The 15,901-nt window shown below is 42.8% G+C and overlaps 1 protein-coding gene across 1 annotated transcript in view; it reads right to left on the bottom strand.

Annotated features, from left to right (window-relative positions):
• The window catches only part of LOC139647805 (whirlin-like), a 28,636-nt gene continuing 12,735 nt past the window's right edge, over nucleotides 1-15,901 (bottom strand). Inside the window, exons 3-9 of the mRNA XM_071523773.1 lie at nucleotides 13,242-13,427; nucleotides 10,482-10,673; nucleotides 7,581-7,655; nucleotides 6,132-6,855; nucleotides 5,105-5,277; nucleotides 3,079-3,222; nucleotides 1-177 (exon numbers count right to left, since the gene is read on the bottom strand). Coding sequence (XP_071379874.1) covers nucleotides 1-177; nucleotides 3,079-3,222; nucleotides 5,105-5,277; nucleotides 6,132-6,855; nucleotides 7,581-7,655; nucleotides 10,482-10,673; nucleotides 13,242-13,427 — 1,671 coding nt within the window. The remainder of the gene's footprint in view (nucleotides 178-3,078; nucleotides 3,223-5,104; nucleotides 5,278-6,131; nucleotides 6,856-7,580; nucleotides 7,656-10,481; nucleotides 10,674-13,241; nucleotides 13,428-15,901) is intronic.

Below are 15,901 nucleotides of genomic sequence, written 5' to 3'. Positions count from 1 at the left end.
CTAGAGTCCCGGCTCAAACACCAGGAAGTCAATGTGATCCTTCTCTTTGGTCTTGAAGGCCTCGGCGATGATCCGGGCGGCATCCTTGTGCTCCCGACCCCTCAGGGAAACGCCGTTGACCTCCAGGATGACCTGACCCACCTTCAGCTGGCCACAGCTATGGGCCGAGCCTCCTTTCTGTTGATTGATACATGGAGGGAAGGGGAGAGAGAGAAGGCAAACGACATTTAGCTATATTTAGAAAGACATGAGAGGAGTAGGAAGATGAATGAGAGCCTGAGGAGAGTGAAAGATGGCTGCCAGTCGATGACTAAGACGAGTTCTTTGTCAGTAGAAAGTCTGTCTGTGTGTGTTCTTGTACAGTGCTTGTATTCTTATCAGGGCTAAATGTCCTTACAAGGATAAAAAGATGAGGAAAATCGTGCAAAGTGAGGACATTTTGCTGGTCTTCATTTCTACAAGGGGTTAGATTAGAGTTCGGATTTTGGTTTAGGGTTTTGGTTAGAATGAAGATTAGCTGTAGATTAGGGTAAGGTTAAGGTTAGCGTTAGCAAGGTGAAAGTAACAAACTGCATGTACTCTAGTTACTGTAATTGAATATCTTTTTTGTCTACTTTTTTTTTTTTTTAGCATTTTTTGAAGTCAGTAATTTTACTTTTAGTAAAGTGTGCACCACATCCATTAAACATTTTGTAGAAATTAGCATCAGAAACTGGCCTAATCATAAACTGCATCAAGCCTGCACAAGCATGCTGAGGAAACATTAACAACCGAAACATTAAATTCTGAAATTTATCCATGAAAGTAGCTTATTACTTAGCATTAGCCATCTATCAAGCTACAGCATTATTGATTTGTGTTAGCCCGTTTGTTGTCTAGCTAGGTCGCTAACCTAGTTCGCTAACTGCTAATCTTGCAAAAGAAACATCATTGTAGCAATGTTATCGTAAAAGGGGATGGGCTTTTTCTAGTGTTTTTTGGTATGTTTTTTTTTTTTTTTAAATCAGATTGAATAATGACGTGAATTTCAGAATCATATTTTAAAATTGTGAACATAATCAATAATGTGTAATATCACATATTGAACTCTACACTATCCTCCTTTTTGCATTGCATGGGACAGATCCTATCTTTTACTTGAGTATATTTTTACACCAATCATTTTGCATAAGCACAATTTCAGCAAAGTTACAGTACTTAGACTAACAGCTCCACTTGAGTGGGATATTTTGGTACTCTTTCCACCCCTGCATTTAGATATATTTAGAAAGAAATGACAGGAGGCTGTTGAGGAAAGTGAAGGATGCGAGAGTCGATGACTAGAGTCTGTGTGTGTGTGTGTGTGTGTATGTGTGTGTGTCTGTTTGCGCACTGTGTTGAAAGACCATTAGCTCCTCCTCTACTATGGAGCCTAACACAGCCACAGGGTTAATCCATCCATCCATCCATCCATCCATCCATCCATCCATCCTCCACTCCTGATATGGCTGAGACCGCAAAACAGCACAACTGCCAAAACTGCCTGATTCAGTGTAATCCTCAGCGCTAAACGTGTTTATTTGCATCCAATTTAATTTATTATTTGGCATCCAATTACTGAAATCATCACCAAAAGGCATATGGGCTGATGATAATGGCTAAGAAACTCAATAGGACACATTCTCCCCTCATTCTGCAACTGTCACTGGAGCTGCTCAGTGGCCAACAGCAGACTGTGGCTATACTGGGCAGCTGCCAGTTGTAAGTGTGTGTGTCGGTATGTAACTCTACCTGTTTCCTATCTATTGCAATAAGAATGTCGTCTCTGTACTTTCTCCTTGCTACCTGAACGATCCCATTGACTGCTGCAGCCGATTCAGAACAGACCCGATCGTTATGAAATCACCGCCTTCCGATAGGACGGGGATATAATTGGCTAAATGTGCATGTATTTCTGTCTGGTGTCACGCTGATTATAGGCGGACGTTGTGTTCGAGGAGCCGGTAGGTGACCGCGTGGGTCGACATTCGCTGTCATTCATTGTCCCCGAGATTCACGGAGGCGGGCGAAGGCAGGCATTGTTATGGAAATCTCTCTCTGCACAGTCACGAAAAAAACTCCTCAAGGATGCCCATGTGCATCAAAGAGAGACTGGAGGGAGGAAGGGGTGGGGGTGGGGTGGGGGGGGATGGGGGGGGCTGAGGTGACCGAGGCTGTAAGTCACTCAGCGATCAATCGATGTTATCGCCTCTCAATACAACCCCCCCCCCCCCCACCCATAAAACACTTCCGTTACGCGTTATGGAAATTTCCCCTTCGCTGCTTTTTCTTGTCTTTTGGTATGCCGCCGGACTTAACAAAAAAAAAAATACATGGTGAAAGGCGGCAGAGTGAGATATCACTGTGTGTTTGCAGATTGCTTTCGAACGCTGTCAGGGCAAAACAAATGCAAATGCAAGCTAATAATGGTGCGGAGGGAAGATTGAGTTGCTATTAAAAAGCAGAGAGGGAAATGGAAATGTGCTGGAGTCACATTTTGCCCGCGTAGCGTCAGATGGAGAGTTGTGTAAGTCAGTGTTTTGGACAAAGTGATGCAGGACTGGTTCCTCTATTCTAGGGTCAGACTAATATATGGGGCTGATATTGGTCTTTTATAAAATGTCAAATCATGTGATGCAGTTGGATTGACTGGATTACATATTTCTTGTAGAATTGATCAATACGACACTGGTTGTCTGTGGGAAGTCCTTAGCCTGAATTGATTCTAATGAGACATTTTGATTGGATTCCACACAAGCATGCTTATTCTATCTTTATTGTTATTATGGTGTTATTATGGTTTCCTTATGGTTTCATTGTAGTGACAGTCTAAATGCTGTTTCAGAGGCTTTTCCACACCTGACAAAAATAAAATGCTGGGGAAAACACTGAATACTTGTAATTTTCTGGGATTTTTAAATGTTATGAAAATGGTAAAATTGTAAGATACTGAATATCGGCACAAAATATCGGCTATTGGCAGTTTCAACCCAAAAATAGCAGTATCGGTATCTTGAAAAAAAAACGTATCAGTCGAATTGTACTCTATTCCTCTCTCACCTGTATGGTGACTATGCGTGGCAAAGGCTGCCGTGTGTTGGCTCCTCCCTCTATAGCGATGCCAAGGGTGGTGGCATTTTTCAACACTCGCACCAGGGTGGTGGCTGGCACCGGGACCTGGAGCGGGACCGGGGAGCCGGTCTGCTGGGCATCAGAGAGAGACACAAAGTGATGAGGGGCTGAGATTAAAGTAAGTAAGTAATAAATACGTAAAACTTTATTTCTAAAGCAACCTGAGTTATGTCAAAAGAAGATACTAACATAACAAAAAAAGAAGTGTCATTATTGTAGTGTTTTGTAGATCTTAGGGACGGGATGATATATCGAAATTCAATATATTGTGATACAAAAATCTGACAATACGTATTGTGGGGCGGAAAAATTGCAACATTAGCTCCATTTTATTCTGCTGTAGTAATCACAAATGAGACGCTTGACCATCACAATTTCACAAGCTCTCCATCAGAATTATATTATTTTCACTTTGTAATGGCATTTTTAAATAGTTGTTTACATTTTAGAAAGCCAATGCCATCGCTAGAAAGATTTGTGGCTCAGAAATAAACATAATTCTGCACAGTCAGACTTTGTTGTCATTGAACTTTTATTTATTACATCGTATCGTGGTTGAACTGAATCACGAACTCCATATCGTATCGTATCGTATCGTATCGTATCGTATCGTATAGTATTGTATCGTATCGTATCGCATCGTATCAGGAGATAAGCATATCTAGTAGATTTAGATCAAATAGCACTTGCAAATAAGTCTTTGTTTTTACCTGCTTGGAGCACCAAATTTGCCTAATAGAATGATAAATGAGTGTGAGAACATTAAGGCTATTTGAAAGTCAAATTTAGTACACCTCTCCATGGTTAACACCTTGTTTGACGCCATCAGAATGGTGATGATACCGTAAATGCCACCCATCTGGTACTCTAATTAGGTTACAGCTTGCCAAGAATGATTTTCAAATTATGCAGTGGTTACATTGTAATGAAAAACAATGCGCCGTTTCTCGTGATGAGGACAGCCTTGATGGATAAAAAAAAACACTCTCACGCGGTTCCACAGACTGTTCTGGCATGCTGAGCCAACGGAATATGACAGTCAAGGAAGACAAATGGTGCGCATTCAAAAAACAATACGGAGGCTTCATCCTTACTTCCAGGTTTTTATGGTTTTTTTTATCCTTGTATCAATGCAGAATATAAGAGATACGCACTGCACTGTTTGGGCACCACGTCCTTCCTCAGTGTTAAGGCCTTGGTGCGGAAACGTTTGTACTGTGTATCTCTTTTATATTCTGCACTGATACATTTTTTTTTTTTTTAGTGCGCACCCATTTGTTTTCTTTGTTTCTCATAATAATGTCCCTAAAATGCTCTAATTGGATCTAGATGATCCCAATTGACGCAAGAAAATTATTGGAACAAGCCTGATTTGCATTGGAAACAAGTTAAATTATTCAACTCCATTTGCAGTTTTGTTTTTTGTTTTTTTTACATGTAAGAAAAAAAGAGACTTTAGCATCTTGAGCATTGTTTGATTAATAAAAGAAAATACAACGTGCATTATTGTGGAAATATAACTATGAATCACATTCACATCTTTGCTGCGATTTTTCACACTACTCCCATAGTCCTTTTCCTGTATGCAAATTAATTTAGAGAGGATGAACTTCTGGGTTCTTCATCTATTAGTCTGGATGGACTGCTGCCACACAGTGATGTGCTAAATCCATTTATGGCTGTAAGACAACACATGCTGTGGCATTTTATAATAAATCACATTGTTGTATAAACAGTACTTCTATGTTATAAGCTATGTTTGCCAGTAACTGTATTCTCCATAGAAGAGATGAAGGCAGCTGATCAACCAGGGAGCCAGAGAGCTGAGATTCAAATAAACTGATAAATAATTTATAAACTGATTAGTCAGGTATATAAGTCACCGTGGGACTGGACTCAACCTGGACTAAAGGATTTGTTAAGGTGGATATTTTTTGCAGTGTGAGGCCCTCACCTGTCTGGAGGCTTGCGGAGGAGGTGCGTGGGCCCCCGGCGGCTCCGGCTGGCCTTGCTGGTTCTTGCTGGGTCGAGGGCTGCCGTCCTTGCTGAGCCCCCCCGCCTCGGCGATGTCCACCCCGCTGTCCTCGCTCAGAGTCTGGCCGCTGTCCGACAGCTGGGACAGCGTGGCTCCTAGACGGGACACTTCGCTGTTAGTATGCAAACGCAAAGTAAATACGGCTCCAGCAGCACAAGGAACCAGCTCATGCCAGATTCATTTTCTGCCACCAGAGAGACGCTGTCTGATGTCGGTCCAAACATTTGGGCCATGTTGTCCTCAATGCATCGCAAAAACAAATATACAGGATTGGCAAGGAATTTTATTTTGTATACAGATTATCATCTTCACTACAGGATATTTTTGGTCAAATTATCTTACTGCACTGACAGATCATTTTGTTAATTTCACTTGATTCATGTCAATATGACTTCTTTCAAGAAATAATCATGAAAATTTTAAGACAGTTTCCCTTGTTTCAGCAAATGCCTTTAAGTTAACTATATTGAAAAGTAAAATTTATTGAAGCCAGCAGTAGTAGGATAATTTTACTAAAATAGAGTGAAGTAAGCTTGGTATCTCTGGATTTTAGACGAAATCCCATGCTAAAGTTAGACATTTAGTTAGTTATTTAAACCAGTATTGAGTCTTATAATTTATTTTTCTTAAAACAAGTGAAAGAATCTGCGAGTAGCGTGAGATAATTTCACAGACAATTTTCAAGATTTTTTTGAAATCAAGTGTCATTGTCTTGATACTAGTGGAGTAATCTGCTTTATTCAGCCTTGTTTCAAGATATTAACCTTGCTGACAGCACTGGAAATGAGTGGGATTATCTCACATGAATGACAGAATGTTTCAATTGTTTTAAGAAAAATAAGATTTTAAGACTAAAGACTAATAAGACTAACACTCATACATGGGAGGCAAGAAAAACGCACACAAATAGACACAGACACATAGAAACACATATACAGTTTCCCACCTCTTTGCTGGGGTCTGGAGTCAGCGGACAGTCGGTTCATGTCTGCCATGGCGGCTTTCTGGTTGAGGGAAGGCGAGCAGGGCCGGTCGGGACTGCAGGGTGGAGCGGCGGGCATGATGAGAGAGGGACAGGGGGAGGGACACGGAGAGGGGTGGGGGGACGGGTGAGGGGACGGCATGGGGGACGGCGCTTTGGAAGAGGACGCCGACTTCGACAGGACGGAGGACTTCTCGTAGGAGCCGGACCTGGAGGAGAGCTTGACGGACGCCTCCGCTTTCGAGGGGCCGGAGGGGTCGCGGTGGTGCAGGAAGCCCGGGCAGGTGTGGTGTCCCGAGCCGGGCCGGCCGTGGTGGTGGTGTTGGTGGTGGTGGAGGTGGCGGTGGGCGAGGTGCGGGCTGCGGTGGGGGTCGGCGGCGGAGAGCTGGAGGGAGCTCTGGCAGGCGTGACGGAGGGAGCCGAGGGAGGTGTGGTGGCCGGCGTTGGGGCAGGCGTGGTGGGGGGCGGAGGGCGAGGAGAGCTGGTGGGTGGCGGGGAGGGATTTGAAGGACTTGTGGAGGCAGTCCTGGAGGAGCCGGGTGGGGCCGGTGAAGAGCAGGCCGGAGCCCTGCTGGACCAGCCGGGCCGAGGGCCGGCGGCTCGCCTCCTCCCTGGACGGTCGGCTCTGGGCCTGGGGGGGAGCGGGCCGGAAGGGGGGAGGGGACTCGCATGAAGACTGCACCTCGTCCTGCAAGTGAACACGAGGCAACAGTGAACATGGACGGATCCAGTCACCTTCTCGGCCAATCAGTAACAAATATGTAACGATATGGGATGGGACGATATATCGAAATTCAATATATCGCGATACAAAAATGTGACAAATGTGATTTTATTCTGCTGTAATCACAAATGAGATGCTTGACCATCACAATTTCACAAGCTCTCCATCCACATTATATTATTGTCACTTTGTAATGACATTTTCAAGCCAATGGTATTGCTAGAAAGATTTGTGTCTCAGAAATATAATATAACATAATTAGGCACAGTCATACTTTGTCATTGAACTTTTATTTATTACATCGTATCACGGTTATATTGAATTGTGAACCTCATATCGCGTATCGAATCGTATCGTGAGATAAGCGTATCGTCCCATCCCTGAACAATATGAAAAAAACCTTAGGGGGAAAACTGATTTTCATGAAACTCAAAATGGTGGAAAATCCAATATAGCATACACTGATGACGCACCAAATTTCATATCATTCCAACTTCCGGTGTAGGAGATTGACTTGTGAAAATATGGACTGATCAGTGCAATTTTGAAAATGCCAGAACACAGTGGTGAGATGCATCATTCCCTCAAGTTTGGGCGTTAAAGATGGATGGACACCAATCTTATTCATGACTTCGGTGATTGTACAGCATGGCAAATTCCAAAAAGCTAAAACAAAGCATAATACGTACCAATGCAATATCTTGTAAGGCATTAGTGATCTCCTCTTGGTCTTGTTCTGTCCTGCCACTGATGGAGCTGTCACTCTGGGAGAAACAGACAATTGCTCATTTGAAAGCATGGCAGCGTTGCTCCGCTGCCTCCAGCAACACTGACTTGCAAATGCTTCTTACAGCTTGCTTCAGCCTACTTACTGTAGATGCCAGATGGATGGGGTTTGCCCCATAGGACGACATAATGAGTTCCACAAAGTTTAAGACAGTCACAAGAATGTTTTTTGAAAAACAATTTAGCATACTTTTCTGTAATTGACAACTTGCCTTACACAGTCTGAATTGTGTAAACTCACTTGCAGCTAAGAACTACTATCTCATCCTGATGTGGAGGTTAGTTGAATCATGTATTGCATTATCACTCATTAACTTTATTTTAATTTCACGATGATCCTAAATGATCCTAATTAGAACATATATATGAATGACTATTGAAATCTTGAAATCCTCCACTCTCACCACTGTTATCTCCACACGTACAGTCTAGACCAGTGGTTCTCAACGTGGGGTCTGGGGACCCCCAGGGGTCCTTGAGGGGGTTCCAGAGGGTCCCCAGCTAATTGATGAAGTGTTAAACTTCAGCATTATTTCATTTACAAGAAGTGAACACAATTAGAGAATGTAGAAGAATGACTGTTTTGATCATAGTTTCACTGTTATCTCTCTACCTACAATACAGATAGTCATGGAATTCTGGACAAAATCATATCTAACAATAAAAATATTTTCAGATTTGGGTCCGAGAGACAATCTCTCATTAAATGGGTGTTCGTGGCCCTAATGTGGACTAAATTAGGGGTCCTTGATATGAAAAAGGTTGAGAATCACTGGTGTAGACATTAACACAACTCAATGCTAAATTAACAACAACAAAAAATGTATGTGGGCCCCTGGTCTTATTAAATGGGCGTCCATGACCTAGCATTTATTTGGTTGTCACTGACATGAAATTATTTGAGAAGCCTCTAATGCACGCCCCCCCCAACAGACAGACACACACACACACACACACACACACACACACACCACCCCTCCACATCCCCCAGGATGCTACCACGTTATCAGCCAAGTTAATTACAGCTATTACCTATTCTAAATGAATATTTTGCAGGCACACTGCACACCGCCGCCTTATGAGACAGCGGTGTGTCGGAACATGCCGTCGCTACAATGCATCTTATTGGCTCTCGCTGAGCCGTGACTAAGTGACTGTCAATTAGCGGCAATTAGCTATTTACCGGTGGGGTGGTAATTTCACAACCGCGATAATGAGTGTGTCGGCACGGGCGATTGCGCAGGCACAGGGTGTGTTATGGCCATCGGCGTCGCCAACGAGCTTTAATAGTGGCGACAAAAAGCCGGAGACCGTGACGAGACAAATGCAATAAAAGTACTCCCAAGCTAATAATAAGGTACTGCGGGTTCAACGTCACACATAACAAAGAGTTTTGTCAGACAGCGGGGCCAAAGTCCTGGACCAGAGGGAAATAATCCATGCTTTGTTAGAGCTAAAACCAAACAGTGTTATCAGATTGGGTGGCTCTATTGGGTCTTACAGCCCAGACTGCTGCAGAAAGTGGATCAGATGCAGGCTGTAACCTGGCAGAATGAGGTCTCGCCGGATTGATGTGGGCCACAGTGAAACATCAATACTACATAGTCGCTAACCCACCAGAGACGGGCTGGGCTCTGGCTGAGACCGGTGCCAGGGAGCCACGACGATGACGGAGTGGAAAGGGACAAATGAGCCTGGATGATTCTCACACGCACATGCACACACTTTAACTACTTTATTTGGATCCCTTAAATAGGATTAAGTCGTGCAAAACAATAACAATGCAAGTATATTTAAGCCATGTTTAACCTATTCATACACAACAAAAATGCACATAAAAACGTACACACCCACAGGTAAATGTACGCACATTCATGCACAAGCCCATAGGTACACACAGAGGTGAAGGGCTAAACAGGATAAACACACACACTCAGTCTACACATTCATCCCCCACTCATAGTTCCCCATCACATCCATGTATATTTAGATCATCTAAACATCTCTAGTAGTAGTTTTATTAGCCTGTCAAGATGTTAGTCCTGTCAATTTATAGATATTTTGTTGTCAACAGACAGCAAAATATGGTAAGTCGTGATAAGAAATTGTGAGAATTAATAATAATACGAAGAGAGACTGGTAGGGTTGCTGCCAAATACTGTACACTGCAAGTGTCTGGATGGTCCTTATATCTAAATGCATGAATGTACTAATGCACATCTACAGTAACCAAGTCACCAGCCAATCACCCGTACCACTTGATCATGAACATACTCTATACCAGTGGTGCTCAACGTGGGGTCTGGGGACCACCAGGGGTCCTTGAGGGGGTTCCAGGGGGTCCCCAGCAAATTGATGAATTGTTAAACTTCATTATTTTGTCATTTTAGAATGACTATTTTGATAATAGTTGCACTGTTATCTCTCTACCTACAGTACAGATAGTCATGGAATTCTGGACAAAATCATATCTGATAATAAAAAATAGTCTCAGATTTGGGTTTGAGAGGCAGAATCTCATTAAATGGGGGTCCGTGGCCCTAATGTGGGCTAAATTAGGGGTCCTCGATATGAACAAGGTTGAGAATCACTGCTCTACACTGTCTGATTACATGGCTTTGTTGAATGATCAATTCTGATTGGCCATTGAACAGCTTCTGAGGTCTGTTATTACTGAATAACAGGCCGCTGTTTCACATATAATCATATAAAATCATATCACTCCGCTTCTCGAATAAGATCCGATTCAAGCGTGGGAACCGAGGAAATGAAGGGGTTATTCCACACGTTACGCACTCGTTTACCTGGGCGGGCGTGGCGTGTCCCGTGTCGAGGATCACGGCAGCCTCGTGGATGCAGTGGCTCTGTGGGTGCAGCGCCGCCAGGCCCCCGTGCCAGGCCTGGTGAGCCTCCCTCTCGCGGTGCACCACCAGCCCGTCGTACAGCTCCAGGTCCTGGGGGGCCACCAGGCTCCTCACCTCAGACAACAGGGACAGCTGGATGCGAGGAGAAGAGCAAACAAAGCTAAGATAAGAGTCTGCATAGAGAAGAGAGCAGAAAATTGCTGCCCATGGTTGGCTGAGTCACTTTTAGATAACATAAGCGTAACATTTTGCAGGTTTGTGTGTTGGAAACAAGGCATTTAATCTAGTATTGAGTCTTAAAATCTTAGCTTTATTAAAATACAGTAAGTGAGTACTGACAAGATATTATTTCTACAAAATTCCTAAATAAACAAGTGAAGGCCAAATGGAGACAGTTGGAATTATCTCACTGCATTGCCATTTTTCACTTTTTTAATAAATATATGATTTTAATGACTTGTTATGACAGAAAACCATTATCCATTAGGCATACATGACAGAGACAATGGATCTTAATTACTTTTCCAGAATAGCCACTTCAGTCAAAACTGAATTTCTTCCTTTTCCTTTTTCTAGTTCATACACCTTGGTTGTAAGCCAGTGGTGGAATAGGATAATATTATATTAGTATTATGAGAGATATATCCTATTTTTATATCTCTAAATTGAAATTGTGATTTTACATATGGGTTGATACATTTTAAATATAATAAAAAAAATGCATCACTTTTACTATTAGTTGTTGACAAGGTTTCCATGCTTTCTGCTCGTAAACGTCACACGACTTTCCCTGTCATATTTACCACCTTGTTTATATCGTTCATGTGCGCTCAAGTCGTAATTCTGATCTTTCTGACATCCGACAAGATCTTTCCGACAGCACATGAAGGCAGCATAATAGCTATGTGATATGTGGCGACTGCATTAGAACTCGTCAGTTCTAATGCAACCGAATAGATTAATCAATTTGTGGCATTTGGTCACATCTGCCTCCGGGGGTTGTTTTCACTTAGTGTTTCAGCCCCACTTTTGCGTTTTTGCTATGCTGGTTTTTCCATGTTCATTTGTTAGGTCGAATCAGTCTGTACTGTACTGTAGTGGATGAAAGGTAGAATGTTGAAAGATGGACTCATGAGAGGTGATGAACTTATGACCCTCCCACACACACCTCAATGGAGCCTGCCAGCCAGTCTACTGCAGCACTACAAAACAGCATGGGACTTTTTTCTCTTTTCATATTGGTGTTCCTGGACTCTCTGCTGGCCCACAGGTCAAAAAATGGGGATAATGGAACTAACAATTCTCTAATGTAGCCACATTATTGCCTGATCCTCCTAACCAGACTCTGTGACTCTTTGGCCCAAAGGGTCGGGGACTTTCTTTGATGTTGCCTACAGCAATAACGTCACTACTGAGGAGGCGGGTGTTGAGCCTGGAGCATTCTCTTTCTGATTCGTCATTGTCATTGTTGAGAGAGAAAATGTCAACAAGTGCGAACATTACAGCTGATTAAATTTAGACTGCGCGGGCAGAACTTGAAAATCAATGGTACTAACAAAATGTTACAAATATTTTTTTAAAGTAACATAGATGAGGAAGCGATTGCAACGCCGCTTGGGCATCAACATGAGCCATGTTGTTGTACATCAGGTAAATCCCAGGGGCTGGCTGCACAAAACACCTTAAGTTTTCTCCTTAAGTATGACACTTAAGGCTTAATTTCTCCTTAGCTGAGGAACTTACTTAAGGGTGTTGCACAGAATTCCTTAAAATATTTCCTTAGTTAAGGAAAAACGTTAAGGCATTTACTGCATTGAAAGAGATTTTACAGCAGCAAAATTCTACAGTTTCCATGGAGACCGTTTGTTTGCTTGCACTTAAGCTTGTGATACCTGTTATCGCCTCACCTGTTATCGTCTCACAAAGTTGGCCTATAGATAGTAAAAAAATGGCAGAAGAAAAGAAGACAAGAACACCAAATTGGTCAGAGGAGGAAAAGATTATACTTCTGGAGGAATACAATAAAAGAAAGCACATACTAAAAAGTAAATTTGATCCGCAAATAATAGCAAACAGAAAACAACGAATGTGGGAGGAAATTGCACCAAAAATTAATTCAAGAAGTCTGGTGGTGAAGAGGTCCATCCAAGAGGTCCAAAAAAAATACGACAACTTCTTCATTTATCGCCATAAACTCGGCCATGTTGCGGTTAAGATAGAGTCAGTGGTACCTTGTGTTTGGTTGCTAAGGTCTTTTGTGCAACAGTTTAACTAACTTTAAGGGACTCCTTAAGTATAAGACCAAGATAAGGAGAAAACCTTAAATACTTAAGTGAACATTTTAAGGAAACCTTAAGGAGAAGACTTAAGGGTGTTCTTAAAAACAAATCTTAACTTAAGGTGTTTTGTGCAACCGGCCCCAGGTGCTTGACGCTGGCTACCCTTGTTGAATGATATATCTGGTGACCAATAAACCTTCATGCTCAAAGGTTGAGCACATTCCTGTTGGAGCACATTGTTCAGCTCTGTCTCAGGTTTCTAGACCTTCAAGTTACAGCTGGATGGGAGCTCTACTGCAGCTTGTTAGATTGACGTTGTCCGGATATATACAAAATCCCTGGATGTAATGTCAGTATTATTTAGGGTTAGGGACCAAAGGACCTACTGTACAATCCTACTGCAGCACCAACAGACTTGTACCTTGGCGTGGGTGTTGAAGAGCTCAAACAGGGCCATGGTTAGCGGCTCCACTCCTATGTGTCCCTCCTGATACTCCTGCAGGTAGTAGGCCATGGTTTGCCTCTCTGGCTCCGTCAGCAGCAGGTAGGCCTGCTCCTCCAGAGACACCTGGGTACCCGGCGGGCCGACACCCCTGCACACCACCGGCTGGACGGACGGATGGATGGGTGGATGGATGGAGAAAGGGAAGGGAAGAGGGGAAATGAGAATGTCAGAAGGACAGGAGACAGAAACAGAGGGACACAGAGAGATTGGATAAGAGCGGGTTATCTGGCTCTACAAGCCCAGCAGGACGCACATAGAAAGTCACTTTTCTGATACGTGCAGTCCTCCCATTCCCCTCCCTCTCATCCTGCGCACACATAGCAATGGCTGAGCTTATCACGCTCTAGGAATAGGCACCACTTCAAAGCCTGAGGGTGAGTCAGTCAGAACTTGTTTGCCTTTAGGACTCCATCATTGTTATCTTCATAAGCAGCTCGACTTGGAAACGGCTCTTCCACTGTCGGTAGATTGACTGAGTTTCAGCAAGGACCAGAGGCTTTGCGCGAACCGTGAAAACCTTTGTACGAAATAAATAGGACCTTGCAAGTGGGGGAGAAGGAAAAAAAAAGCTGCTGGAGGAGATTTTCACTCCCACTAAGTTTTTTTTGCTATGAATAATGCAAAACAAATAAACAGTTCATTAGACGGCGGAAACAGAATGTTTAAAAGCCTCGGCATGATGCGCTTTATCGTCGGGACTCGCCGGGGCTCTGTGATGATGAAGCTCAAGTAAAACACAACATAATAAATGGGAGTGCAGAGGGCCATTAATGAGAAAGCTATTCTCTGTGCTTAAGGCTAAAAAAAAAAAAAAAAAAAAAAATATGCATAGCTGAAGGCTGGAACGCTTAGAGGCAGCATGGAGATGGAGGGAGGAGAGAGAGAGAAAGAGGAAAGAAAAAGCAGGGGGAACTTAACAGGATCAAGAGTGGCTTTTTGCTTCCTGGATTGAAAAATCAATACTTTATAAGAGTTTGCAGATTGCATTTGACCTTGAGCTTCTCTCCGAGTCGACTTACAGGGCTGACTTTATGTGTATTGACATGATAAAGGCAGAAACTAAGCACTTTAAGCTTAGGGTTAGAGGGAGTAAACAGTTGCATGTCTCCAACGGAGGCCCGCTCTTAACTGTGATTGTATCTGATGTAAGGAGAAAGGCTAGAGGAGAAATTGAATGAAGTCAATTCGATCGAGTGAAATGTGACTCCCCAAGAGTCGACGTGTCCAGAGGCTTCCCTTTGAAGGCCACTGTGTCACCACTCATTACAAATAACGCTTGGGTCTACAAAGCTTGGACTAACTTAAATGGACTACTTTCTTGAGAATTTGAGGTGGAGAAAAAAAGACACAAAATGCATGTTATGACTGTAATTAATGTAACATATTCTCCCAAGGACTTTGGGGGGGAATCTGGGGACCATTCTGCACTGTGAGGTTTTACACTAATGAGGACCAACTCTTGTCCAGCTCCACCATGTTCATTGTTACCCCTCTTTGATGACCTCCTACTTATGCGGGCAGTCTAGCGGTTGTGTGAAGGCAGCCTAATAGATGTTCTACTCAAGGCTCCGAGGCAGGGCCAAGTCCATTCCCATCGATAAAAAAACCCCCGCTGCCCTTCGTTAGCCGACCCTTAATTAGAGGTTGCAGCACATTCCAAGGGAAATTCACTTGTGATCCCCACAGTTGGATTCTGCCACAGCGTACAGTGATGTCTCATTGTGATCCCTACGCCCTGAGGGTAGCAATAACCCTACAGAGTGAAAATTGATATTCTTATCATATCATATATATTTTTACAGGAGACAAAATGACAAATGAGGGGATGATAATGATCATTTGTGGTAGATCATCTTCATCTTTTCCACCTATCATTGGGTGATATCTGGATTAAAGGGACAGTTTAGTTTAAGGGGAATTTGGCTATTATTCCTTCTTGCCCAGAGACAGGCAAATTTGTGGATACCTTTTTTCATCCACAAGTTTGTCCGAGTAGGAAAAATAGCTAAATCCCCATAAAACTGAACTATCCCTTTGATGCAAAACCAATGAACGGTCCTAATTGCAATGTGGTGACCTTCCAACTAAGGCTGGGCATTGGCAAGGACCTCACGATATGATAGGTATCACGATACATGGGTCACGATACGATTGTATCGCTATACATTGCGATACGATTAGGGTTGCAAAGGGGTGGAAAATTTCTGGTAAATTTCCGGAAAGTTTCCGGTAAATTTCCATGGGAAGTTAAGCTGGGGAATTTTGGAAATATTCCAAATTGGAAACTTTCCATGGGAATTATGGGAATTTATGGGAATTAATGGGAATTTATGGGAATTAACTGGGAATTGAGGGTAATTTAATGGAAAGGTATCATATCCAAGCATAAATATTTGTTTTGTTATAAGCAGACATCCATCCAAAATAATACAATTAAAACAGATTTATTTGTAAGTAGAACTTTATCAAGTGTTAAATATTTTATTGAACAATCAATTCTTTCATTGAAGAACAAAAACATGAATGTTGAGTTAAATATTACTCATCCCCCCGACCCAACCCATTCAAAAATTAAC

The sequence above is a fragment of the Centroberyx affinis genome, unplaced genomic scaffold (genome assembly GCF_046629955.1).
Source record: "Centroberyx affinis isolate AG114_WGS23_722 - 3 ecotype Tasmania unplaced genomic scaffold, CSIRO-AGI_Caff_v1 ptg001114l_1, whole genome shotgun sequence".
In the NCBI taxonomy this organism is placed as follows: domain Eukaryota; kingdom Metazoa; phylum Chordata; class Actinopteri; order Beryciformes; family Berycidae; genus Centroberyx; species Centroberyx affinis.
The sequence above is the reverse complement of the archived record's forward strand: the minus strand, read 5'-3'. Positions and strand labels throughout refer to the sequence as shown.